The 25,761-nt window shown below is 50.7% G+C and overlaps 2 protein-coding genes across 6 annotated transcripts in view; both read right to left on the bottom strand.

Moving 5' to 3' along the window:
• The window catches only part of SETD2 (SET domain containing 2, histone lysine methyltransferase), a 69,684-nt gene extending 63,164 nt beyond the window's left edge, over positions 1-6,520 (bottom strand). Inside the window, exon 1 of the mRNA XM_074844940.1 lies at positions 6,272-6,520. Coding sequence (XP_074701041.1) covers positions 6,272-6,309 — 38 coding nt within the window. The 5' untranslated portion in view covers positions 6,310-6,520. The remainder of the gene's footprint in view (positions 1-6,271) is intronic.
• A 952-nt stretch (positions 6,521-7,472) lies between these two features.
• Positions 7,473-25,761, bottom strand: part of KIF9 (kinesin family member 9) — a 29,544-nt gene continuing 11,255 nt past the window's right edge. For 3 of the 5 annotated variants that reach the window (XM_074844954.1, XM_074844981.1, XM_074844963.1), the window contains 11 exons: positions 24,730-24,798; positions 24,163-24,267; positions 22,774-22,829; positions 21,296-21,386; positions 20,106-20,236; positions 17,983-18,165; positions 16,016-16,224; positions 14,315-14,494; positions 12,214-12,329; positions 10,033-10,137; positions 7,473-9,475 (listed from right to left, as the gene is read on the bottom strand). In XM_074844954.1, the coding sequence (XP_074701055.1) occupies positions 9,368-9,475; positions 10,033-10,137; positions 12,214-12,329; positions 14,315-14,494; positions 16,016-16,224; positions 17,983-18,165; positions 20,106-20,236; positions 21,296-21,386; positions 22,774-22,829; positions 24,163-24,267; positions 24,730-24,798 (1,353 nt within the window). In that variant the 3' untranslated portion in view covers positions 7,473-9,367. Of the gene's footprint in view, positions 9,476-10,032; positions 10,138-12,213; positions 12,330-14,314; positions 14,495-16,015; positions 16,225-17,982; positions 18,166-20,105; positions 20,237-21,295; positions 21,387-22,773; positions 22,830-22,852; positions 23,025-24,162; positions 24,268-24,729; positions 24,799-25,761 lie in introns of those variants that run through there. The other 2 variants (XM_074844973.1, XM_074844987.1) reach the window with 2 other exon arrangements.

Raw genomic sequence — 25,761 nt, 5'->3', positions numbered from 1 at the left:
CCACTCTCAATTCAATAAAAGAAAATAAACCCAAGCTCCCTGCAACACTAATTCTTGGAGAATCAAGCACTTTAAATCAAACTATTTTAGTGAAATTAAACCCAGCCTAACACGGCAAGAAGAAATGAGAGATAGTGAGTGAAAACCTGCACCCTGCTATCGCTCTAAAACATCGCGGCCGGTTGCTGTGGCAATGCTAAACACAAGGTGATACCAGGCAGGGAAATCACTGTAGGAGCAGATAAATTCAACCCCTTTCATCCTCCTTTATACCAGAAATTTGCAATAAAAGTGCAAGTTGAGAATGAGCTGTGCAAGTAAACTCCAAGCACCAGGCTCCCGAGTTTCTTCTGCTGGACACCCAACGCTACAGAAGGCTGCAAATGTTAAAAATAATTGTTTTCTGCTAACTCAAAATGACACACTTTTTATTTCTAGCTGCAAAACCTCCGCTGATGCATTTCAAATAGGAAGGCAATAATGCAATTACAACACGATGCTGTGGAAACTGTTAAAATCTTTGAGCGACGGTGGGTGAAGCCAGAGATTCCCCGCATTTGGTCCCAAAAATGGTGCTTCAGAGCGAGTATTGCCCAGGCTCCAGCTCCTTCCCAGACCCAGCCCAATGCCTCTTCCCCCTGCATCAATGTTTTGGGTTGTATTTTGACTCCTGGCCCACATTTTGCTTGACTTTCAGGTCCTGTTCCACATCCGCCCCATGTCAGGGAGATACTTTGGGGGATGGCAGCCTCTGGGGTGGATCTCGAAAGGCTGAAGCTTGTTGGAGAGGGCCAGCTGTAGGGATGGAGCATTTTTAAGGAGGTTTACCAATAAAAAAATAACAGGAAAAGGCAGGAAAAAAGTCAAGAGGAAAAAAAAAAATATCTTTTGCAGCAAGTGTCAAACCAAACCTACAAAAACCAGAGCCACGCTTTGACTTTCTCAAGACTTTTTCTCAATGAATCCTACCAGTTCCAGCAAGGAAAAACGAGAACAAAGCGCAGCCTGGGATGGTGTAAAATGGAAAAAGCAACATTGCTCCTGGCCTGCGGGGTTACGTGGCTGCGCCGATGAGGGTGACAAACCACCCCTGATGATCTGAGCCTCTGGACCGCAGTGTTTCAGCTCCTGGTCGCTTCCTGCAGCACCAAGTCGCACCAAGCTTTTGCACGGCTCCACCAGTACACCACGGTTCAGCTCGTTAATAAATCTCAGTAATTATCTAAATAACAACATGCAGCCAGTCTCTTAATTGGGATGAAGGTCAAGCACATATGGCAAGCGTATTAATTTTTCTTTATGTTTCCGTGTCTATTAAAAATAGGTGCTTATAAATCCTCTCTCCCTGTCTAAATATACACACAAACAAATTATATTTAGAATTACATCAACAGATCTCTAACACAGGACATCAAAGGAAGGCTGTCACCTATCCCCTTTAAGCCCACTTCGAGCCAGTGCAAGGAAAATATTAAACTGCAGAAGGAAAATTAGAAACAACTAAGACAAGAGAACCATCTGGAAGCCCTCTCCTTTCAAAACCCAGGGATTTCTCTGTCTCTTTTCCAAGCAATCACCAAACCGCAGTCTTTAGGAGAGCTCAGTTTATATATGAGCTGCTTTTGCATATTACGTGTGCAGTGTGTAATTATCTGTACATGTCTGGGTGACTAAAGGTACACGGAACGACTTGGAGCTCAAAATATATTGCCTGAGTAGCCTACAGCTGCTAAATTTCCTCATTTTTGAGAAACCCAACTGGCTCGAGCACACCCTCCCAGGCAGGCATCCTGAGGCCACCACTCTCCCTGTCCCACTCACACACATCATTCCATCTTTAACGACTCCACCATAGAGGAGCACCACCGATCCACAGACCTAAAACGTGGAAAACCAAAGGAGAAAAGCATTCCCAGCATGCTCACACACAGCCAGCTCCTGGAAAAATGCACCATTTTCCTATTTATAGGCGTCTCAGCTGGCAGAAACCACAGGGACCTCAACTGTTCAAAGCCAAAATGAGGACTTTTTTTTTTTTTTTTCCCCTCCCTTTAATTCCCCCTCAAGCTAAACACTGCAGATCTACCCTGCCCTTGCTGCACGCCGCTGGACCGCAAGCAGATGGAAGAGGAGGAGTGTGTGGAAGCTGCACAAGAATCCAGGGCAGAAGGACAAGCCAAGAAGTCCTCCTCCTTCAAACCCCAACAATGGTAAGACCCAAAGTTTGGCACCAAAAACCAGAGAGAATAAGACTTCACCAAGAGCAAAGCTACAAACCTCAGGCTTCGTTCTTAAGAGAACTGGGCAACAGTACCAAAAACGCAGTGTGGATGGAGCAGGAAAAAGGCAAGAGAAGAGCAGAACAGGCAATGCCGCACAGCATCCACATCTCCTTCCTAGAGATACCCAACCGGGAGATAAACGACCTCATTTAATCTGGCTCCGCTGCAAGCAACCAGCGTCACAAAGTTCGGGTCCAGCTGGGAATTCTCCTACAATGACATCAAAAATAATAAACCAAAGTGAGAAATTTGTCTGATAACTTACTGGCTGGCCAGGCGAGCAGGTGAAGGCCTCCTCCCATGACCGAAACAAATTTGGGTGTATAAAGAGAGTTTTCTTTAAATAAACTGACTTTTCAGAGACATTAAGGCTTAAGCACAGAGCTGAAAAACCCTCAGGTACACTCAGGCAAGGAGAGCCAAGTTTTTCCCTTACTACTCTTGATTTCACACGCTGTGGGACCATCATTAGAGTCCTTAATAGAGGGGAGGAATGTTCAAAGGGAAATGCAGGTGTAAAACCAAGCCCTTCCCTTCCATTAGCACCTCCCTGATGGATTAGCATATACTCCAGGATCTGAATTTGGGCTTTTAAACACAGCACATTTGTCAGGAGCTTCTGCATTGTGCCAAGGGCACCAATGTTACCAGTCGTTTGCCCTAGAGAAAAGCAGAAAACAGAATCCAGATGCCTACAGCAAGCAAAAAATAATCAAGTCCCAAAGCGACACAAACACCGAATGGCCCACGAGTCTCTACAGCTGCAGTGCACCTTAAAAAAAACCCCACGGTAATAACCACAACCAAAAACCTGAAGTTTTACCCTGTTTGAATCCGTATCAAGGCACATTAACAAAGTCAATGGGGTGTTCAAATGCACCGGACCTAAACCCCGGCCCCACCAAAGCCCCCACGTGCACCACCAAGGCCCACCAGCGTCACCGGTCTGGTGGAGATACGGCATGGTAAAAAGACCATCTTCCCCCAAAATGGAGCTAAATTCAAGCTGGGGAGGTCTACCTGCAGCAAAGCGCAGAAGAACAAGCGGATAAATACATTTCAGCCACAGGGCGTGCAAGGGAACCTGCCGCAGCACCTGCAGTTTCCACCATAACGCGAGACACCAGCTGAGGATATCCCCGGGAATCCCAACCCGATCCATCTCGCCCCGTGGAACGACCCCACCAAGGTGTCACTTGTCTGAGAGGGTCCTCCGCCCTCCAGCGGCCAGGGATGATCTCGGTGTCTTCTCGAAGGAAGCGCTCGCTTGCCCCAGGTTTGGCTGTATCAGCTGCGTCGCTGCAGCTCTAGTGAGAAGAGATAAAGTTTCTTCTGCTCGCAGCCTACAACACAAACATCCAACAAGTAGGTCCAGGTTGTTGTCGGGCAGCTCCATGGAGGAGCTGCAGACCTTGCGTGGAGCTTGGCAGCGGCTCCGAGCTCAGGGCCTCAAGCTGGCCACAATTTTAGCACCCAAAGAGGCGAGGCAAGCTGGTTTTGCTGGACGCTGAAGTTCTCAAGAACCTGAGCTCTGACTGCCAAGTGGGACGCAGAGAGCGACCAACCAGGCTCACGTCAGCCAGAGTTTCCTTGCTAATCGGAAAAATGTGGTAAACGCCACCAGCACGTACTCAAGTTGCCTGTAGTTCAGCTCCCCAACTCAATACCCCACCGCTACAGCCTGCGTGGAGCTCCATCTCAGCAACAACGATGCCCCGTCCTTGGAAGGGTTCAAGGTCAAGCGGGACAGGACTTTGAGCAACCTCATCTAGTGGAAGACGTCCCTGCCCACGGGTTGGACTGGATGACCTTTTAAAGGTCCCTTCCAACCCAAACCATTCTGTGAATAATTTCCATGGAAAATAAGGCTGAGCCTGTTGATTTACCAAGCTCCGACCAACGCTTTCCAAGCCCCCACATCTCACAGCAGTACAACTCCAACGCTGTGAGCTACAAAATCAATTCCTCCGAAAAACAAGCCATGCACATCCTTCTTCATCACACCCCCCCGCAGGTACAGGACGAGGGGAAGCCACCATCTCCAGCAAACATCCCACCAGCCATCAGGGTTTGTTTTTAATTGCGCTCTCCACCGCGGCGGCCAACCGTGATTTGGAAATACCCAACCGGTTCCCAGAACGTGCCGTGTGACGCATTCCTAATATCGTGACATTCGAGAGCGAGGAGCGAACCACGGAGTACCCCCCACCTCCGAAGAAAACCATCGCTGAGCTACTGCAAATAATCCTCTTCTCAAGCTAAAAGCCCACGCACTGGGACGAGCGCGTCCTCGATAAGACACGCCATTAACGAAGCGGCAAACGCAACTCAGAGGCGCAGCGAAACACCGAGCTTCAAGGCAGACGCGGGGAAACACGGCTCCTAGAAACACCTGAACGCTTCCTGACAGCCTTCAGAGTCCCAAACCAGAACGCACACCCCAAGAAAACCCTAAAGTCAAACCAATAAATTAGTATTTCTTTCAAAAAGTTGTTAAGAGAAACCACTCTGGCTTTTTTAAGCAGCCCAGCTTTGTGACACTCAAGACTTTTTTAGACAACAAGCAGCAGTGTGATATAACACTTTTAACCATCCAGCTCGGTGTGACACTTGGTTTGACACCAAATGCCACCGCTGCCTCCCAGGACAGGCTCGCTCACACTCTTAAACTAAAAAGATAAAATATCTCAATTAGGCTAAAACTTTTTGGACGGATAGTAGAGTTGATTGAGGGTCGCTCAGGACGGGACCATCGCTCCCCACCAGGGTTAAGCTCACGTAAATCAGGTGCAGCGTTTGCTCCAGGCTATCCCGTCCTGGGAGAAAGTCAGGAGTCGGGTCTAGCAAAACACAGCCTGGATTCAAAATGAAATCCTCCGTCTCTCACTAATTTTAGAAGGCTCGGCCACGGGCATCGTTTCAGTCGAAACAGATCCTCAGCTGCTCCAGGTGGGCACAGACAGAACTCGTAGCATTTGCTCAAAAAGGTTTGCTCTGTCGTCCTTGCTCAAAACACGCCATTTTTAGCTTTGCCTCCGCTCCAAGCATTGCACAGAGGTGTGCTACACGCCGGGTGTCTGCCTCCTTCCACCCCACAGCCAAAGTTTAGGAAGCACCCGAGTCCTTCGTGAAGGAAGTCTAAAAATGTAAAAATAGCGTTCAGAATCAACAAGAAAAGGAGGCTGGGGGGGGGGGGGAGACACCCCACCGCTCCCAGCAGAACTGAATGGCCTGCACAGAAGAAGCGCTAAAGCCGGCGGCCCCGGTGTGGTGTCGGGGGGGTGTTGGGAAAATCCCCAGCGCAGAGGAGAAGCGGAGTTCACCGGCCATTAGGCCGCTCTCCCCCCACTTGGCCTGGCTCCTTCCTCCTGTCAGAAAATGGGGTCAGGGCAGGGGCCGGCCGGGGGCTGCTGCGAGGAGGATTCAAGGAGCAAAAATAAAGACAGGAGTCGGTGACTCCTCCACACATCAGGAGAAAGGAAATTAATAATAATTAATAATAATAATAATAAAAAAGGTGCGGAAAAATGGCCCCGCGGGGAGGCCGGGACACGTCCGCACTCCCCGCCGGGCCGGGGGCCCGGGCCCCGCCGCTCTGCCCGGGGCAGGGCCGGGAGGGCAGAGCAGGGGCGGCCCCGCCACCCCCGGCCGCCGGCTGCGCCCGCCGCTCCGCTCTCCGCCACCGCCCCCCCCCCCCCCCCCCCCTCCGCCGCCGCCGCCGCCCGCCGGCGCCCGGCCGCGACGCTCACGCAAGGCCGGGGATGCGCGGCCTACCCCGCCGGCCCGCCCGCCGCGCCCGGGGGAGGGCAGGAGGGAAGCGGCAGCGGCGGCAGCGCCTCGGCCCGGCTCCCCCCCGCACCCCCCCGGCCCCGGCGGCTCCCCGCGGGGCGGCCCGGCGCGGCGCCGCTCGGCCGGGGCCGGCAAGGCCTCAGGCCGCGGCGGGGGTGGGGAGCGGCGGGGGCGGCCGCCGCGGCGCGGCCCGCGCTTACTCCGGGGTGGGGTGCTCCGGGTCGTAGAAGTCCCCCATGGTCGGGCGGGCGCTGTCGGGGGCAGGCGCGGCCCCTGGGGCGGGCAGGGCCGGGCCGCGCCGCGGGGGAGGCCCCTCTCCGCCCTCCGAGCCCGGCGGGGGCTCGGCTCCGCCGCCGCCGCCTCACATCCTCCGCCGGGCCCCGCGCTGCAGCGGCCGCCGGCGGGGCCCCGCCATCCGCGCCGTGCCCTGCCCTGCCCTGCCCGCCGCCCGCCGCCGAGTCCGCCCCGGCCGCCCGGCTCCTCCCCGCCGCGCCGCCGCGCCGCCGCCGCCGCCGCTCCGCTCCCCCCGGGCGGGCAGCGGCACCGCCACCGCCGGGGACAGGCCGGGATCTCACCGCGACCGCACCGGCAGCGGCCGCGGCCCCGCCGGGAGCTGCCCGGGATCGCTGGGACCGCACCGGGATCACCGGCACCAACCGAGGGACCACCCGCGGCACTCCGAGGTCGCCCCCGGGACACCGGCGCCCCAGGCATCTGGGATCGACAGCACCCCTGGGACCTCCCGCACCCCCACCCCAGGATCACCCTCAGCGCCCCCGGGGTCACCGGCGCTCCCACATCACCCCCGGGATCACCCCCGGGGTCACTGACACCCCTGGGCAGCACAGGACGCCAACACCTCAGGGATTGCCGGCACCCCGGGATCACCCTCAGCCCCGGACATCAGCACCCCCGCGATCACCGGCGCTCCCAGATCACCCCCAGGATCACCCCTGGGATCACCGGCGCTCCCAGATCACCCCCGGAGTCACTGACACCCCTGGGCAGCACAGGACGCCAACACCCCAGGGATCACCGGCACCCTGGGATCACTCCCAGGCCACTGGCACCCCAGGATCTCTCCCGGGATCACCCCTGGGATCACCGGCACTCCCCAATCACCCCCGGGGTCACTGACACCCCTGGGCAGCACAGGACGCCAACACCTCAGGGATCACCGGCACCCCAGGATCACCCTCAGCCCCGGACATCAGCACCCTTGGGATCACCGGCACCCCAGGATCACTCCCAGGTCACTGGCACCCCAGGACAACCCCTGGGATCACCCCCCGGGCCCACCCCAGTCCCCCGCTCTAAGGAGAGCACTGAGCTCCCCAGGCCCTGCCGGCCCTCAGGCCACATTTCAGAGAGAAATGCCACAAAATCACTAAAAAACCTCTCTCGTCTTTTCACAGGTCATTTTATTTCCCCAACTTCCCAAACCCCGGGAAGAGCTCCTCCAGTGAGGCGCTGCCGGAGCACCCCAGGATACCTGCCTGCTTTCGGGGTGCGGTAGGACCTTTCCGCTCCTGCGCGAGCCTCAAAACTACATTTGCGGCATCCAAAATTTGAGATTTCTTGTCCAGATTTGGGACCACGGCGTGAGCAGCAACGGTGCAGGGCTCCGTGAGGATGGGGTGGGTGGCACCGAGCAGCACCCACGCAGAAGCACGAGGGGGAAGCAAAGGTGGGGTGGATGGAGGAGAAGGTCGAGGGAAGGCTGAGCTCGGTGCACGTGGAAGTGTTTTCTTGGGAAGTTCAGCCTGGGTTGAATTCCCAGCAGGTTTATAAGCCTTTGAAAATGGATAATTACAAAGAAAAGGTGATTTCTAGGCTGTTATCCACAGCACTTCCGGGGAGCAGGTGCTGGTAATATGAGTGAGCTGCAACAAATTAAACCAAACCGAACAGCTCGGGCTAATTAATTTCCCAGTGTAAATGGGCACGGCACGTGGAAAACCTCCGACCCAGGATGCTCCTGCCGTGGCTGGTGCCAGTTTTGGCAGCGGGGGCTGTTTGTCCCCCATCTCATCGCTCAGTGAGGCCCAGCCAGCGTCGCCCCGTAAAGCTCCAGCCAAATGCCAGCGGGTTTTCCAGTAACCCCAGTGCTGTGCCAGCGGGTTTTCCAGTAATCCCTGTGATTTGCCAGGCTTCAGCTGGTGGCCGCAGATCACAGGTGCTGCGTTTTGGGGCTTACAGCATGATTCTTCCAACTCCCCAAATAATTTCAAAGCTTTTGGGGCTCCCTGACCTCCTGGGGGGAAAAAGAAGCGACTCCTGGTGGCTCTGAACTCAGGCCAGACCCTGTGCGTTCGCCGCTCCAGCGAGCAGCACCCGCTGGCTGCAGCAGCAGAGGGCAAACGTCGAGGACCACCCGAAATGTGTAGCAGACATAAAAATCGTGGATGACACTTTTATTCCTTGCAGGGATGAGAAGCGGAAACCCCGAGGAGGAGCCGGGCGCCAGAGCTCCTTTAAGCAGGAGATGGGACCCTCTTGGCTGGATGTGTGGTGTACAAACTTCGCTGGCGTGTGCCAAGCTGGAGTCAGCCTCCCACCTCTGCTGGTGCTAGGGGAGGAAGAGGAGGAGGAGGACTTCCAGCAGGCCTTCAGCACGCTCCGCTCAGCGGGTGAAGATACCAGCGCCTGGCGAAGCAGCGCGGTATCCTCTGGAGCTTCCCAGTTGCTGGGCACCGGGATATCACTCTGGATCTGAATCACCTTCCCGGACAGCAGCGGGCAAACGCTGCCCTGCTGCGGCTGCGCTGGGGTGGGGAGGCTGCCAGCCATCAACTGGTGGTGGTGGAAACGCTCCTCTGCTGCGGGCGCCTCTCCAGCCCCTTCCTCTCTCCAGGAGGGCAAACGCTCCGTCCACGGGAGGACTCGCTCTCACCTAGACTTGGCTTCTCAGGATCCACCCTGAGAGCATCAAACTAGCAAAGATGTGTCTTGACACTTGGGCAAGAACAAGCCCAGAAGGCTGTTGCCCCCGGCACCGGGAAGGAGGGAGGCAGAAGCAGCCCAGGTTGCCCACAACCGCCTCTCGGTCACAACGCTGCGTTTTCCAGAGACGCTCCAAAAACCAAGCGTTGCTGTTGGAACTCCCTGGCTTGCTTCCTGTCCAAGCAGCAGCTTTGATTACCAATAACTGTCACTCTAGCTGCGCAAAAGTTGGGTGGGGTTTTTTTTTTTCCTACTGTTTATTTTTGATAAATCTGTTGTGGACATGAACACAAGGTGCTTTCTGAGGTGACGTTGGTTATTGAGGGCTGGGTTCCAGGCTGAGCCCGAATCTGCTACATGACATGCAGAAACGACAGGGGTTTATTCTTCCCAGCAGCTGTGATGAGCCCAGGTTTCTTGCGCATTTTCTCCAGGGATGACATGGTTCTGGTGTACGTGTGCTGGCAACGAAAAACCAAAAAGAATCATTAATGTGAACTTAGTTTTCAGAGCAGAATTCTCACCTGTAAAAGCTTTTTTTTCCTGACAAAAAAAAACCACCACCTGCCCAAGTGGTGCTGGAAAAAACTGCCCAAATGAGCCCCATCGCACCAGCATTGTGGCAGATCCCGAGGAGGGCAGCACGAGGAGCCCTGGGAAATTCTCCTCCCGAGCACTGAAGAGCTGGTTTTGAGATGTTTTCCTTAAAACTACTGCTGTAGTTGTGCAGCCCTGTTACTCATAAACACCCGATCTTTTTGAAGTCCTGCTAAGCTCAGGGCCTCAGTGGTGTCTTATGGTGAGCCTTTGCCAGGAAGGAACTAGAAGTGAGAAGCACCGAGATTGTTTTGTAGCAGACCAGCACAGGGTGGGGTCTTTACATCAGCCAGAGACAAAAAACATTTCAAAGAGTTGTGCTACAGAACCAAACCAGCATCTTTCAAAAGGCTACGGCCGAAATTCGCTCTCCCAGCGCGCGTCGGCAGGGGTACGTGGAACGGGGCCCAGCTGAGATTACCTTTTGATCCGTCTTCGTTTTCGCCCTGTAGAACGAGACGGAAGCTGGGCAGGCTGGCAGCGTTGTCTCCTGCATCCGCTCAAACCTGTCCTGCTCGTCTTCCTCCTGCCAGCAGACAGACAGACCCCGCTCCGTGTGAAAAACACACATCTGGAGACACAGAGCTCAACCGATTGAAGAAGCTCTCCGAAGGGAGAGGTCCTCCCTTCCCACACCTTAGGTGAGCAGACTGGGGCAGGGCTTTTAGCAACATCCATCTGCAAGTGAAAGCCTCAAAGGAGTTTCCTCAGCTGCCTTCTCACAGCCACGCTCTGCCTTAACTACCCACAGCCCAGTCTCCTTTCCGCTGCAAGGTAATCTCACAGCGTGAAGGAAGTCTGAGCTTAAGCGTGGTCCCCCCTGAGCCCAGCCTGCTGATGTCCATGCTCACACTTCTCCAGGGAACCGTCTGGAAGGCAGGAGCGCACTGAAGAGGAACATGGGTTGAATGAAATATAATTTTTTAAGATATCAGTTTGTATATAACGTTTTCATGCTGGATTTGAGAATAGCTCCAGCAGATTCTTAGGTCACCTTCTGCGGTGGTTCGTGAGTAGCCTGGAGAAGGTGACAGTGAAATTCTGGTGGGAATTCAGGTGGCCAAACCAAATCAAGCCAAGAGTAAAAGATGCACACCCTGGAGAAATGGGTTAGAACAGTAAACGAAGAGCCGGTCTGGAACAGGGAAAATAGTTCTAAGTAGGAAGCAAACCTCCAGAGAAAAATGAGGTGGTTGCCTCCCAGACTGGTATGGGCCTCAGCATGACCAGTGACACTCACTGGGAAGCTGCAGTGAACTGCCCAGTAAAGGGATCAAGGGGAGAAACCAGCACTGAGCAACGTGAGCAGGGCCACTTTACCCTCCACCTGAAGATTTCTGCCTCTAACATCAACAACCTGACAGCTGCCAAGCGCTGCTGAAGGGCATGCTTCATTCATCTCTGGGCTTCTGATTGGTGTCATGACAAGAAATCCAGGGCTGGCAACCATTAAGGGAGTTTCTATGAATATACTGAGTAACTTGAGTTAGTAAAAGTGACTAGTGATGGATTTCCTCTTTTCCCCAAAGAGTGACATCCTGGACCCGTGCAGGCAGTCAGGGTTTTCCTGTTGAGCTCATCAGGCTTTATCCAAAGGGGTTTGGGTTGGGGTTTTTCTGCTCTTTCCTGTACAGGTCTGCACCTGTATCTGAAATCTTCCAGAGTCTGGTAGATCACAACATTCTGTTCAAAACTAAACTCACTACTTTTTTTTTTTTTTTTCCCCCCTCACATCATGTTTGTTACTCGTACCCTCAAGGGAAATAATTCAGTAGGATGGGAAGAAGCTGCCTGATCAGCTTTAAAACTCTTCACACGTCTTTTGAGAAGGGAGTAAAGGAAATGCTTCACTGAGCTTTACAGTCAAAATAATCAGACACCTGGAGACAAAAAGAGTTCCCTGTCTGTTTTCCTTCTAAAGAGCTAAAGCCATGCTGTCCCCCACTACACGCTGGCTGGAAAGGGGGCACACACACCTGCAAACAAAGGGTTGCTGCTCCCTCCCAGCCAGGGTGGGGTCTCCCCCCTTGGCTGTCGGAGTGAGCAGGACTGCTACCGTGTTCCTGTCGAACAGGGAGGAGGTTTGGAGTCTGACATTTAACAACGAAGGGCAAAACCTGGAATGACTTCAGAGGAGAATAATGCAAAGAAGTCTGGTCAATGAGAAATGTGCTTTGTCAGGAATGACAAAAGACCCTGGGTACCCCAAAGGGGTGGTTTCTAAACAGAGGGCTGGCTAAGTACCAACTGCCACAACACGAAACACAATAGTTCAGCTGTAAACATTGCAGATCCTACAGGCTGGGAACAAGCCTCCCAACTACCCCTCGCACCTCTGGGCAGTTTGCCTGATTACTGAGAGTCAGCAGATGACAGTGCTTCAATCACTCTGTCCTATTTTAGCCTCTTAACGGTAAAGCTAACGTGAAAACAAGATGTATCTCCAGATAGTTGCTCTCTGCACCACGGCAGATAGCATTTTAATGCCAGCCACTCTGCTTAGAGAAAGGAGCAGAGCTGCCGTGCCCTCCTCCTCCCACAGGCATTACCGTGCCACGTGTGGCTCTCAAGGAGAATAAGCAGAGCTGCCAGAACAACTCACCAGGCACATGACTCTGTTTATGGGAATCATTCCAGGTCTGATATTGCCACCGGGCTTCAGAGCTTCCCGCGCATCCTCGGGGATAAGGAAGGACTCGTTGTACCAGATCTCAAACTCTGCAAAGCAAAGCAGGGGGCAATAAACAGGGCTGTAATGACCCAGGAGACAAGGCTGGATTGCTTCTGGCTCCCTGCCCGTGGATCAAAGGGGCCCTCGGTGCTCTTCAACTCTCAGACAGGACCTCAGAACTCCACGCTCCTGAGTTTCAAACTATTAGAAAAGTTAGTTAAAAAGGACAGGGCTGTCAGCCGGCATGGCTGCTGGCGCTGGGAGGTGGCTGGGCCACGGCGGCTGGCCCTGGGGACAGTCCCCTGGGCTTGTGCAGCCCAAGAGGTGGCTGGCCACGAGATGGCACTGCCCCTGCGTGCTGGGGACACGCAGCCACCAGCCTGGAACTAGCCATTTCGGGTGCTCAGCACACTTGGGGGTCAGATTTCAATTCCAAATGCTAAAGCAGCACAGCTTTCCATCCTGTAATAGCCTGTGATAACACCCAGCAGGTGCTGCGGAGCTGCAGGAATTCTGCCTGGATTAATACTGGGCATTTCCCAGCCACCCGCTGCGGAGGGGTTGTGCTCTGCTCTGTTCCTCTGGCACGTTTCCCAGGGAGCCCCTGAAGTAGGCTGTGCTGCCCAGGAGGGACCCCAGGAACCGAGCTGCTTTCTGTTGGGGGAGCCACGAAGGACAAACAAGGTTAAACAAAGAGCCCTGCTCACGCTGGGCAGGCTGGGCATGATGCAACACCACTGACTTTTTACCCCAATTTTAGCTGAAATGACCTCCTCAACTCTGGGATGACACGGATATTGAGTGAGTCCATGCCTGGATGTTTAAACAAACAGCAAACATCTGGAGCACCCAAAAAATGCCAAACCCAGATCCAATCAATGCAAACTAGTGGCAAAGTTTCTGCAAAATGATGATTTGGTCCTGTCTCCTGGAACAAGCCATGCATTTCTTTCAGCGTGGGATGCACTGATGGATACAAGTTGTGCTCTGGCAAGCCTGTAAAAAAAATGAAGTGTTGCCATGTGCACAGCATCCAAACGCTCGGGGCTCGGGCATTCGTACACCTACTGTCTTCCATCGTATGGGACAAATCAGGGGATACAGCAGGACTGTGCTCCCGTTAACACCGTCTCAAACCAAGCAGCCTGCAGCAGAGCACACCACGGATTTGCATGGATCACCCTGAGCAGAGGTGTGACTCATCACCACGAGGGTGGTGCTGGTGAAGAACACACTAAAATGACCCAGCTCTGCTTCCTGCCAAGGCACCCGTGCTGCAGCACTGGAACGTGAATCTCACAGGGGTGCAGAGGAGACATCTGCAAACCAGAGTCAAAGTCCTGGCCCAGTGCAGGTCCTTAGCCACCATTTCTATGAAATTAAATCAAGGGTAAGAGCCAGGGCCATCAGTGGGAGCATTCCAGTACTTAAAGGGGCTACAGGAAAGCTGGGCAGGGACTCTTGATCGAGGAGTGTATGGATAGGATGAGGGGTAACAGTTTTAAACTGAAAGAGGGTAGATTCAGACTAGATATAAGGAAGAAATTCTTCCCTGTGAGGGTGGTGAGGCCCTGGCACAGGTTGCCCAGAGCAGCTGTGGCTGCCCCCTCCCTGGAAGGGTTCAAGGCCAGGTTGGACGGGGCTTTGGGCAACCTGGGCTAGTGGAAGGTGTCCCTGCCCGGGGCAGGGGGGTGGGACTGGGTGATCTTTAAGGTCCCTCCCAACCCAAACCATTCTAGCAGTCTGTGATTATTGTCAGCTTCATTGTGAAAGGCTCTGACCCACAGCATTCCATCTAGTGGTGTGACCAAGGAGCAGTATGTCATTATCTGTGAGAAAGAATCTGCAGCAATTCAGTGGAATGTCAAAAACCACCCCCAATCATCAATAAAAAAGAAGCCTGGAAGGCAACAGGAAAAAGGACTGAGGATGATGGACTTGGCTTATTTTTCACGACACGTCTGTGAAGTGCTTCAGTGCTGAGCTGCTGTCGAGCAGCCCAGCTGAACTGGGGGCTGTTCAGAGCCAGTACCTGCAATGAGTTTGTTCCGGCACTGGTTCACCAGACGCTGGCAGTACTGGATTTCTGCCTTCAGGTCCTGCAGCTCAGCATAACCAGACCTGTATTCTTCCTTCAGGTCTTTCAGCTTCATGATGAGTGAAAACTCCTTCTCATCAATTATGATCTGTCCTTTCTCATCAACATACTCTCCTGGAGGGTAAGAAAGGGAAACGAAGGTTTCTCATGAGGGTGGAGAGGGACAAAGAACAGTCATTATACTTTGAACCACACAGTAGTTACCCAGTTATACTGAGGTTAACCACACAACTGACATTTCCTTAGACAGGCTTTCTGCAAATACAGTGTTGGAGTGGTGTGGGGCAGAAATCACTGCTGAACTCCTGAACCTGCTCAGACATCGGTCCCCCCACAACTGGGACATGTGCAGATGAAGAGGAGGGACCAGGCTCTGCAGAAAGACACCCACATGACAGCCTGCTGCGGGGTATCGCTTCGGGCTTTTATGGCTCCTACTGGAAAACTCCCTGGGCAGCCACGGTCAGGGGGGTTGAGACAAAGGGCTGGTCAGCCCTTTGGGGACAGTTCAGCCAGTGCTACTTCCCTGTGATAAACATCTCGTGTTCTTGGTTTCCCTCAAAGCATTTTGTTCCTGTGGTTTCCAGCACCCACAATAACCCGCCGGTGGACAGATGTTATCATAAAAAGAAGCAATGAGTCCCTGGAGACAGAGCCTCACTTCCGTACGGATTCAAGCTGATTTGCTCATCGTTTAGCCAAACAAGCTTTGCATCTTCAGGATCAGACCCTATGGGGTGGTCATTAAAGTCTCTCTACAGAAAGAGAAATGGAAACCAGTAGAGCATCATGCACTCTGGGCCTGACTCTGGCCTTCACTCACCAGTCAGGGCCTGCTTGCTGCTGATCATTCTCTCTCATTCCCTGTTATTTCCCGCTAATTACCTGGCAATAGTTAAGGCTGTAGTTTCACAGACTTTGCGGTCCTCCCTGCATGCAAGGAACACCACTGCTACTTCCTTGCCCTCACACGCAGAGCACTCTAGACCACTCTGCTCTTAAAGCCATTTGTTTCAGACTCCTCTCCTCGCCCAGAGGCGTTTGTTTCTTCTCCACTCCTCTGCAGAATGCAACAGCACCAACTCTTGGGAGCCCTGCTGCAGGGAGCACGAAACCTGCCACACTTCCTAGTCTCATCCAGGCATATTCCACCTAAAAATCATCTTGCCACAACAAAGTAGGAAGGCACTTACCCCATTTTTTTCCTCTAGTACCTTGCAGTTTGGGATTCTGACTTGCATAAACCAGACTCTAATCTAGATCAAGCTGTAGGAGATGCAGGAGATGTCACAGTAAGGGCAAGCCTGCCACTCATGATTTCTGACCTGCATCTGTCAGCAGTACGCTGCCGAATCCATCACAGCGTGGGGCGAGGAGTCAGCCAGACTGCAGCTCACCTCACCAGCGTAAAGCCTGAGTAGCATGTTTCAAGGAGGCTGAAGTGCGGAGGACTCAGGTGGAGGACTCAGGTGGCAAAACACAAGTGCAGCCGCAGAGCTAGGGCATAAAACCCGGCCTACCCCGCTGCCCTGGCAAGCAGCAGTGGTGGTCTAGTGCTTTGAAAGGTCACCAGAACTGCTTTGAAACCAGCAGCTCCTCTCTTCTGTCAGATTCTTGCTGGCCACAGCGACTTACCCTCCTGCCACCGCTCCTGCTTCTGAGCCTCCAGAGCCTTCTGGATGCCTTCCATCTCCCGCTTGATGAAGTTGATCCTCTGCGCTACTGCACTGCTTCTCTTCTTCCTGGCAAGGAGGATGCTTTTGTTCTCTTTAAAGATGCGGCTGATCTCACTTCCGCACTCCTCCTTAAACTGCTCAAATGCCACTGGCTTGGATGGAGGGGAGCTGCAACAGAATTCAAAGCAAACACACCCAGACATGGGGAGGTCGGTTTGTTCTGCCCTGCAGCATGACACAGTGCATGGGAGCAGCCGTAGCTGATGGCATCTCAAAGGGCCTTTTGAGGATCTCGCTGTGCAAGCTGCACCCTGGTACCGTCTCTGTGCCAACCTTCGTACCCTCTTTCCCCCAGTACCTCTCCCAGCAGAAAGAGTTATTTACATTCCTCAGGAGATGCCTCAGAAGTCAGTTTTCCCTGGAAAGTGGACCTTTAATAGTCTGAATTTTCAGAAAAAATGAATACTGTTCCTCCCTATTGTTAAACAGAAACGCCTTTGCTCTTTCCTCACTGGATTCCCAGCACAGACCAGTGGCCTCTGCCAACCAAACCCCATAGCTGCGTGTGTTGGCTGGCTCTACAGCGCTGCTGCCCGTGGCTTTTAAGTCTTGCCTATTTAGAAAGACTGAATTCAAAGTGGCATGTGTCAATCCTGATTTTTCTATGAAATGGCTTTGATGCAAATGTGCCCCCATGAACACCAGCTCTTACTTCAACACAAACCAGGCTGGGCAAAAGGAGAGTCCCTCAGGTGAACGTCACACTCCCACAGACGCTGCTCCGTGCTGCATAAGGTTTGTCTTGGTGAGCAGAAGGTAGCTACAGGTCTCTACATTCCCCAGTCCAGACCAGTCAAAGCAAAACTCAGAGTACTGCCTTCCCCTGGTTGAACTCTTAAGGGCATTTTCAAACTCCTCAAAGGCTGCGTGAAGCTGCTTTCCGTGCCAAACTGCTGGCAAAGCACTGTAAACAACGGCCGCTGGGCAGAGTGCCACAGCTACAGCTCTGACAGCCAGCTACCGAGCTACTTTAAGCACTCTGGCTTGTGCCTTTTGCAGCTGCAGCAGCAGCCTTCCCTGCCAGCCACAGGACATTTAGAAGAATAGTAAAACGCATGCAGAGGGCACGGAGGAACATGATAACATGTTAAGGTGCTTCAGGAGTAAATTCTCCTGGGACAGCTTCACGGCGATGCTCTCCCTGAGAGGCACGAACAAGCAAGGACTGGTCACCCACAGCACAGGCAGCGGAGGTGCTCATAATGCTTCAGAGCTGCATTGCTTGTAGCTGGAGAGCTCTCAGCGAGAAAAGATGGCTGGTGATGGGAGAAATGGTGTCCAGACTGGTTTGTGTGGGGTCCTGGCTGAGCTCCTCTGAGTCGAACAGCCTCATGCTGTTGAGCACATCCTCCTGCAAAGACTTCTTCGTCTCAGTACCCTTAGCATTTTTTACCCCACCCAGAATGAAATGCAATTCAGCGCTGCCCTCCCGTGCTAAATTCTTGTCACAAGATGACTGGCACATTGCTGCATTTTTGGCCATTCTCCACTCTTCCATATTGATATGGCACCTCCTGCCATGATCTTGTGCAGCTATTGACCCATTTTCATGACTGTGTGGGGTTTTGAGGTGTCTCTGCACTTTTACTACTAACCAAAGGGTAAAGAGTAATGCAATTTTCAGAGACTTTACAATTAATAGAGCAACTGGCCAGAGCAGAGCTCAAAGCAGACGGAGAAGATGACTGCCACCAAGGTACTTTGGTACCCAAGGTGTCCATACAACCACTGCTGTCCTTCAATGTATTTCTGCATCTGAGTCATGAAGATCTGCAAATCTCTTTCCTTTGAAGCAGGCAGCTGTACAAGGGGAACACAATGCAATCACGCCGGTATAAACAACCCTCTGGCAAAGGGAAAGCTTACCTGGGCCGCTGGGAATCCTCCACGGGAGCTGGCTTTGAGAGCTCTGTGTCAATATTTGCTGTATCCTGGTTCCTTGCTCCCTCTCTCACATCCAGATCCTTGGTGGAATTTATTACCTGACTTTTTGATGGTAAAAAATCACCCACATCTCTCCCAGAAAGAGAGGTCCAGATTCCTTCCTTCCTGACAGGGGGAAGAAGATGAACCAGATTAATTGATTTCTTCATAATAGGAAACTGGAACCAAAACACACTGCAGGTGCTAGCTCTGCTGATTCAAAAACTAGCGGTCTGACGTAGCTTCTACCAAAATCTACAGTGAAATATCTACTGACAAGGACTAAGATCAGCCTTGTTCTCACAAATCCTTACTTCCTGGAGTGTAGCAAATTGTGTAGCAAATACTACAGAATACAGCCCAAACTGGACTAGCTCTCTTGAGAAGGATCACAAGGACAACAGTCCCACCCTGTCTGGATTGAGGCACACCTGCAGACAGGAGAACCCTCGGAGGAACCTACAGACTGAATCCCCTAGGATCTGACCTAACCCCACATCTAAATCAAGCCCAGGTCTCTGTTCTTCTCCCTCAGCTCACCTCCACAAACACCACCAGCCTCGTCTGCAGGGGATAGTGTGACTTGAAAGAGATACAGAAAAGTGCTTGCCAAATCTCCTTCCACCTCCCTAAAAAAAAGAACTGCACAGAGGAGTCCCCCGTGTCATGTGGATATTAAAGCCTTGGTGGTTCCCCTCCTCTCTGACACAAGGATTTAGGGGACACGTCAGGGAGGAACCAAGCGGATGTTCTCGGCCACAGAAGTAGTTGTAGAAGCTGCCAATGCAGGGACCTCACTTCTATAAATTGAAGGATCAGTACCAATCACTGGTTCCCCCTTCCCTCTCAAAATCTCTTCTCCTTATCTGCTCCTCTGCCCATTGTTCCTTCCTCCCTTTTCACTTAGCAGGTCTCCTTCTGCCTAACCCTTTAAAGAGGAGCTGCAGGTTTAATACGTCTTCTGACACCATCACAGAACTGTTCCCTTTGCCTGCGTGTTCAAGTCTCCACCTCTCCCATCCCAGGCTAACCCTGTGTCTGCTGGCTGCCAGCTCTTCTGCTCAAAGCCTGCCCACCCTCTGTGTCCTCAGCTCACACCCTGCTCAGCCCTCCATGGTCTTGGCTCATCCATAACAGACACACAGATGAACTGTTCACAGTAAATCTTCCCCATAAGAGAGGTCTACCCACAGAATCACAGAATCATTCAGGTTGGAAAAGACCCTTGGGATCATCGAGTCCAACCCTCAGCCCGACTCTACAAAGTTCTCCCCTACACCACATCCCCCAACATCTCATCTAAACAACCCTTAAACACATCCAGGGATGGTGACTCCACCCCCTCCCTGGGCAGCCTATTCCACTGTCTGACCACTCTTTCTGTGAAACATTTTTTCCTCATGTCCAGTCTGAACCTCCCCTGTTGCAGTTTAAAGCCGTTCCCTCTTGTTCTGTCGCTAATGACCTGTGAGAAGAGACCAGCACCAACCTCTCTACAATGTCCTTTCAGGGAGCTGTAGAGAGTGATGAGGTCTCCCCTCAGCCTTCTCCTCCTCACACTGAACAGTCCCAGTCCCCTCAATCTCTCCTCACAGGATTTATTCTCCAGGCCCTTCCCCAGCCTCGTTGCCCTCCTCTGCCCTCGCTCCAGCCCCTCGAGATCTCTCTCGTACTGAGGTGCCCAAAACTGGACACAACACTCCAGGTGTGGCCTCACCAGTGCAGAGCACAGGGGGACTGTCACCTCCCTACTTCTGCTGGTCACACTATTTCTAACACAAGCCAGGATGCCGTTGGCTTTCTTGGCCACCCGGGCACACGGCCACACCTCCCAAAGCTGCAGGCTGTGTCTGCCGGCCACACACATCCCCCTGGCACCCTCCTGACGGTGTGGCAGGTGGCCATCAGGACACCACAGACCCTTCCAGCACTATGAGGAAACAAAAAACTTCCACACAGCTGCTAAGCCAACTTCGTCTCTGCCTTCTTCACACCTTGAACAGAAGTGGTCGCTGCCACGACACATTATCAGAGAAAAGGGAGAGGTGTCTGGCTACTAAACTCACTTGGGTTGCTCATTGCTTTTCCTGAATTTCTTCTTCCCACCATGTCTGGATGAAGAAGAAGCAGTTCTAGTCCCAAAATCCCGTCCATTCTCTTCCTGCACCAAATGGCCATCCGCAACAACCACACCTGCCTGGGAACAGGAAAAAATAAAACATGGACCAGGAAGCATTAGATCTGTAGCTGTCCAGGCCACAAAAGCTATATAGCCCTCGCCCAGCAGCTACTCCATCCTGTTGTACAATCTAATCCAGAAATCTGTATGCACTCCCAACACATCTATAAGAATGAAGTGAAAACTAAAACAGGGGCCTAAATTATCCTCAAATTCATATGCCAAATGTTTCAGCCACTTAGGGGGACAATAACTTGGGTTTAGTGTCACAGAAATAAAAGCACCCTCAGCAGTCTTCATTTAATGAAGAGATGTAAGGCAACTATGTTTCTTATACAATTTTTCATATCACCTCAACCATAAAACAGGGGCCATGAAGCAGTAAAATCTACCTAAATCAGGTTTTGGTTTTGTTTTCCACTTCTTTAAATAAAGACTTGAATAGGCCTGTTAGAGACCACATGCTTCACTGTTATACAAATACTTTGCATTTTCCCTTGTGCCTTTCTTCCAAAAAATTGAAAGCATCTTCAGTGAAGCCACAGGACAAGTATATGATTCTGCATAATTATTTTATCCACTTTACTGGTAAAACCAAGGCAAGGAAATAACCACTTCAGAGAGAAAATATTTTGCAGATGGAAATAAGTAATGAAAAACAGATTATGAACTGTAAGATAGAGTCAACATCTGAATTTATGGTTTACATATGATATATTTACTTTGCTCCGGGAATTATAAGGATTAAGAGAGATCTCAGCAGAGGCAGGTGATCTGACCCTGCCTTCTACAACTGATTGACAGACAGGTCACCTTCTAGTTTATATTTTCTTCACTTCCATTTAATAAATTCTTCTGTTCAGATAACAGGGCTAGTCCTCCACCAGCAGGAATGCCACTTTGTTAACTGGTGCATCTCTGCTCTGTGCAAGTTTTTTGACACACTCATTCCATTAACATTTCTAAGCTTCAGATTTCAACGGGGAGAAGTTGAGAACTTGAGGCAATTCACATTTCAGCAGCAAAGGAACCAATTCTGAGATGGATTCTGGGCCAGGCTCAAGCACCAGGCATTACCTTGTGAACAGCAGCAACAGCAGCAAAGTCATTTTTGTCTATCAGAGCGTACTTGCTTCGTAATCTGGCCTCCACTTCATGCTCCTGTTGACTGGGGGAGAAAACAACCCCTTAGCATTGTGTTCAAGGACTATTTCATACGCCAAAACCTGTGATACTTGCCAATACCAGATTTCCAAAGAAAACTACCTTTTCCCTCTGATCTCATTCGCAAACACCCCACCTTGCTCCTTCTATTTTTCCCCATAATCATTGTAACCTTTATCCACTCTCCTCTTCCTTTCTTGTTCTACAATGTCCCTTTAGGCCTCTCAGATATGGAAGCTTTTTGATGGCCATTTTAATACTTAGCATGAACTTTCAATGGTCCAGAACAAATAATATTACCTCTGCTCATTTCTATCACCTTACTTTAACCTAGTGATTTTCAAACTGAGGTGATTTTTTCACTGAAAGGGAATGAGTAAAGCATCGTCAGTAGGCTTAAATACACTCTAGAAGACTGAAAATTGTTAGAGAATCTGCAAGTTAAAAAAGACTGTTCTTTCAGAACAATAAAAGGAGTCCCAAGTTGCCCAATCAGGCAAAATTCTACCATGAAACCCATTTTGGTCTTGGGTCCCAGCAAAGTCTGACTGCCCAGTCTGATGATATACCAGACACTTGTTCTTGAGGGCAGGCAGATTTTCTGCAGCAATATTCTGATGTCACTCTTGTGAGTAGCAACCTCTACTGTCCAGCCAGACCACTGCTGCAAAGGTTGGTGGGTTGCCCCTAATGCCCTTATTGTTCTTTGTTCTCTTATATTTCATGACACGGAAGCTGCTTGTCCTCATTTTTAGGATTTTTTCCAGCCTGCCATTCACCTTCCCTCCTTCACCCTAAAACCCAACTTTCATCATCCACTGGTGACATTTTCAAATAACCTCTTCCACGTGTTCTCCCATCCCACACCCCACGTCAGCAGGCGCCTCCCTGGAAATAGCCACGGAGCCTTCTTATCAGGCTCCTCCAAAGTGCTTTATGACCTTCCTTTGACATGATCTCTTAAAATAAAAAGTAAATCTGATGACTTTTAGATGCTGGTGTGGTGAGACCACTTCATAGCATCTCCTCTTACAGAGTCTGATTTTTCTTTTGATCTGTTTGCCTTGTGCTAGGGAGATACGCTCCGTGACGAGGGATCCTGCACAGTTTATGCTCAGTGATGGTGTATTTGCCAAGCAGACTTTTTAACCAGTGAAGTTTACCATCAGGGGCCTTTGCACATGACTTAGGAGCACTGGAAGGTTAGAGGCAATAGTCTTTGTGTGCAAAGGCCAGCAGAATTTGTCCAGAATTGTGTTTTCAGTTACAAGTTATTCCCCGTATTTCATAACGATTCTTCACCGATGTCATGGTGAGTGTGATATCACAGACAAAAGCTTGGTGGAATTTCTAAACCTTACTGTGAAATGCATCAACCGTGGATATCTTACCTTGCAATCAGTTTGAACTGCTTAAATACCTCCTGGACTTGCCTGATGTTCACTATCTGAGGAAGAGATGTATAGAGTGAAGATACAGGTAAGCATTTCTATGCTCTGGTCAGCTGTGCTGTTTCAAATATTTCAGACTGTGAGGACTCTGCTTTCCACTTGCTGGGTATCCACACTGAAGGAGAGTTACCTTCACCCTGCCCCTGAGAGTCAGGCTGCAGGTGGATCCATTGCTCACTCTGAGGAGACTTCTAAAGAGAGAGGAATCTGATAGACTGTGGTGAGTTCCACGGAGCGCACAGCCATCAAGGTAATTAATTATTTACAAAAAATTTAAAAATTACACAGATGGCATCTGCTGACCTTGTGGAATATGATACTACTTCTCTGTTCACTGCTGCCCAGGACTGGCTGGGTACTTGGAAGTGCCAGAGCACTATCTTTAGTCCTCTTACCCATGGTAACAAATCAGTGCAGTGGAGCCATGCTGCTATCTGTGTTTTGGAGATGATGAGCAGATGACATCCTTCCCTGTGTGAAACTCCTTCATCCTCCTCTGCCTTCCCCGCTCCACACCCACCCACATCACATTTTGCAGGCCAAAACACCTTCACGTAAGCCCTTATTCCGCTCCACTCCTGCCTGCTGCAGGAAGGAGACAAGCACTTTGAGAGAAGATAACGATTAGGTGAAAGGAGAGGGAGTGTCTCAAGTGTTTTGTTTAATCTAAAGGATTATCTAACCGTTTGGAAAACAGTCTGCCAGCAACTTCTGCACTGTTGTCACAGTGGCTTCTGTTCACAACCAATGAAAGTTTTACAGTAACTCTGACTCTGCATTTATGACTTTCATTTCCTTACATTTTTTTGCTTTCCTGTTTGCCCCCACAGGAATATTTGTGTATGCAGGACTTCTGCTGCTTGTTTTCGCAATCGTTTTGCAGTCAGTGGGCAGTTTCAAGTTGAGAAACCCTGCCCTAATGAACCTGTCCCTAAGAGACTGGACACATTTTGGCAACACACCTCGCAAAGATTTAGTCTGACATTGGCAGGGCAAAATTTTGCCATTAATTCTTTAAAGAAGTTCCAGATAAACCAATTCAAAGTGTTTCAGGACTGAGGAAAATGGTTGGACTAGATGATCTTCAAGGTCTTTTCCAACCTAGATGATTCTGTGATTCTGTGAAAAGTCTCCTCAAGCTTCGAAAAAAGCAAAAAGGGAATGAAAACGAAGAGACAGTCCTTAACACGCAAAAAAATTAAATTATAATTCTGTAGTGCTTTGGGGGTTAAAGACAGCCTCTTCAGAAGGCATTTTCATTGCTTCTGTCTTGGAGTAAAATGGGATGGAATCAGTATTTAACTCCTTCTCCACTAGAAAGCTACTTACATCAATTTCATCAATGGCTCCTTTTAGGTATTTATGGACTTGAGACTTAATCTCTGCTTTCTGGATGTCAGTCAGAGGGTCATAAGTCACCAAAGAACGATTTACCTAAGAGAAAAAAGGTGAATGACTGAGTATCAGTGAATTACAAAAAGCTAAGCAAGTACTAGTCCAGTGAGCACCTGACATTGCTCTGCTGTGCCTGGGGAAGCCTTATGTTTAATTTCTGATTGTGACTTCTTATCAGCTGAGTCGACAGGACAGGGGACTTGGGAGCATGCTGAAAGGAATGCCTTCCCCTTCATGTTTCAATCACACAAGAGGAGGGCTTCAAGAGCCTGAAAAAAACCATCTCCAGCGGTTGGGGACTGAAGCTACAACAGAGTCTCACTGCATGGGATCTTCAGAGCTTTGCCTAAACCCCAAGAGACAGGGCTGGAAGCAGAGGGAAGAATACAATCACAGTGGACACTGAGTTAACTGATCCTACCGCAAATCAAAGATCATGACAAAGCCTTAACTAGGTCCCGTCTAAGACTATTCCTATTCCTTACCAAGCCTATTCCTTACCAAGCTGTCATGCAAGGCCAGTTCCTGCTTTAGAAGAATAATCTCCTTCTCCAAAGCCTTCACTGTCCCCTAGCAGGAGAACAAAAGGGTAAGCAAACGACTAAACGCTGTTGGAGAAAAAAATGATGAAAAGCAGCATTAAACTGGCTGCTAGAGAACATCACAGCTGTGTACCAGCTCCCCCAGGGTTCGCTGTCAGGTTTGCATCAGTGAAGCAGTGGGTCTGGAAATCCCTTTGCCTTTGATTAGCTTCCAACAGGACAGCTTCTGTTGTGTCCTGGGTGAACGGCCTGCAGACCCTGCCTAAGCTCTCAAAAAAGGGGCCACCTGGTTTTTAATTTGATGCTTTCCTGATCTGGTAGTGTAGGGGCCGTCAAGTTCTGGACTATGAGATATTATCTTAAAAGCAAAGCAGCATGCAGGCTTCCACCCTGACCCTTCCTTCAGAATTCAGTAGGAGTTCTGACATTAACAGAGGAGGCAGTCTCTTGCAGTCTATTTGATTGAATTTCTCGATAACATGGAATATCTTCAAGCTTTCGCTATTTAGAATGTGTTTCCAGAAATGCGTGGGTACATAAATCTCCTTGGGGCTCAGTGAAAATTGGATACTGAGCTGCTTTTTCAGTGACCTGTTGAGTATCAAAGCACAATAGCTTCTTAATAACTTCCTTAAACACCACTTTCAGCTACTCTTTTCCCACTCCAGACATCTCAACAAAAATGAAAGGGGCTGAAGAGGAAAAGACAGTTTGTTGCACAGCTGCTTCTGGAAGCTACTGGAGGAAACTCCCCAGCTGTTTCTCTTCTTGCCAGTGAGATCAGACCATGAAATACAGCCCGGCTCTCTCACACCACATGTGTTACAGATCAGATAATTCTAAACTTGTTCTCTGGGCTATCAGCACTTCATAGAGCATTTACTGCTGCCGGCTCTGTTTCAGCTGTGAAAGTGCACTCAGGCCATCTAAAATACTACTATCATCTTCTTTAAATTATTTCCTTGCTTAAACAAGTTTTGTAATCGTGGCA

Source organism: Strix aluco, chromosome 1 (assembly GCF_031877795.1).
Source record: "Strix aluco isolate bStrAlu1 chromosome 1, bStrAlu1.hap1, whole genome shotgun sequence".
NCBI classification, from domain to species: domain Eukaryota; kingdom Metazoa; phylum Chordata; class Aves; order Strigiformes; family Strigidae; genus Strix; species Strix aluco.
The sequence above is the reverse complement of the archived record's forward strand: the minus strand, read 5'-3'. Positions and strand labels throughout refer to the sequence as shown.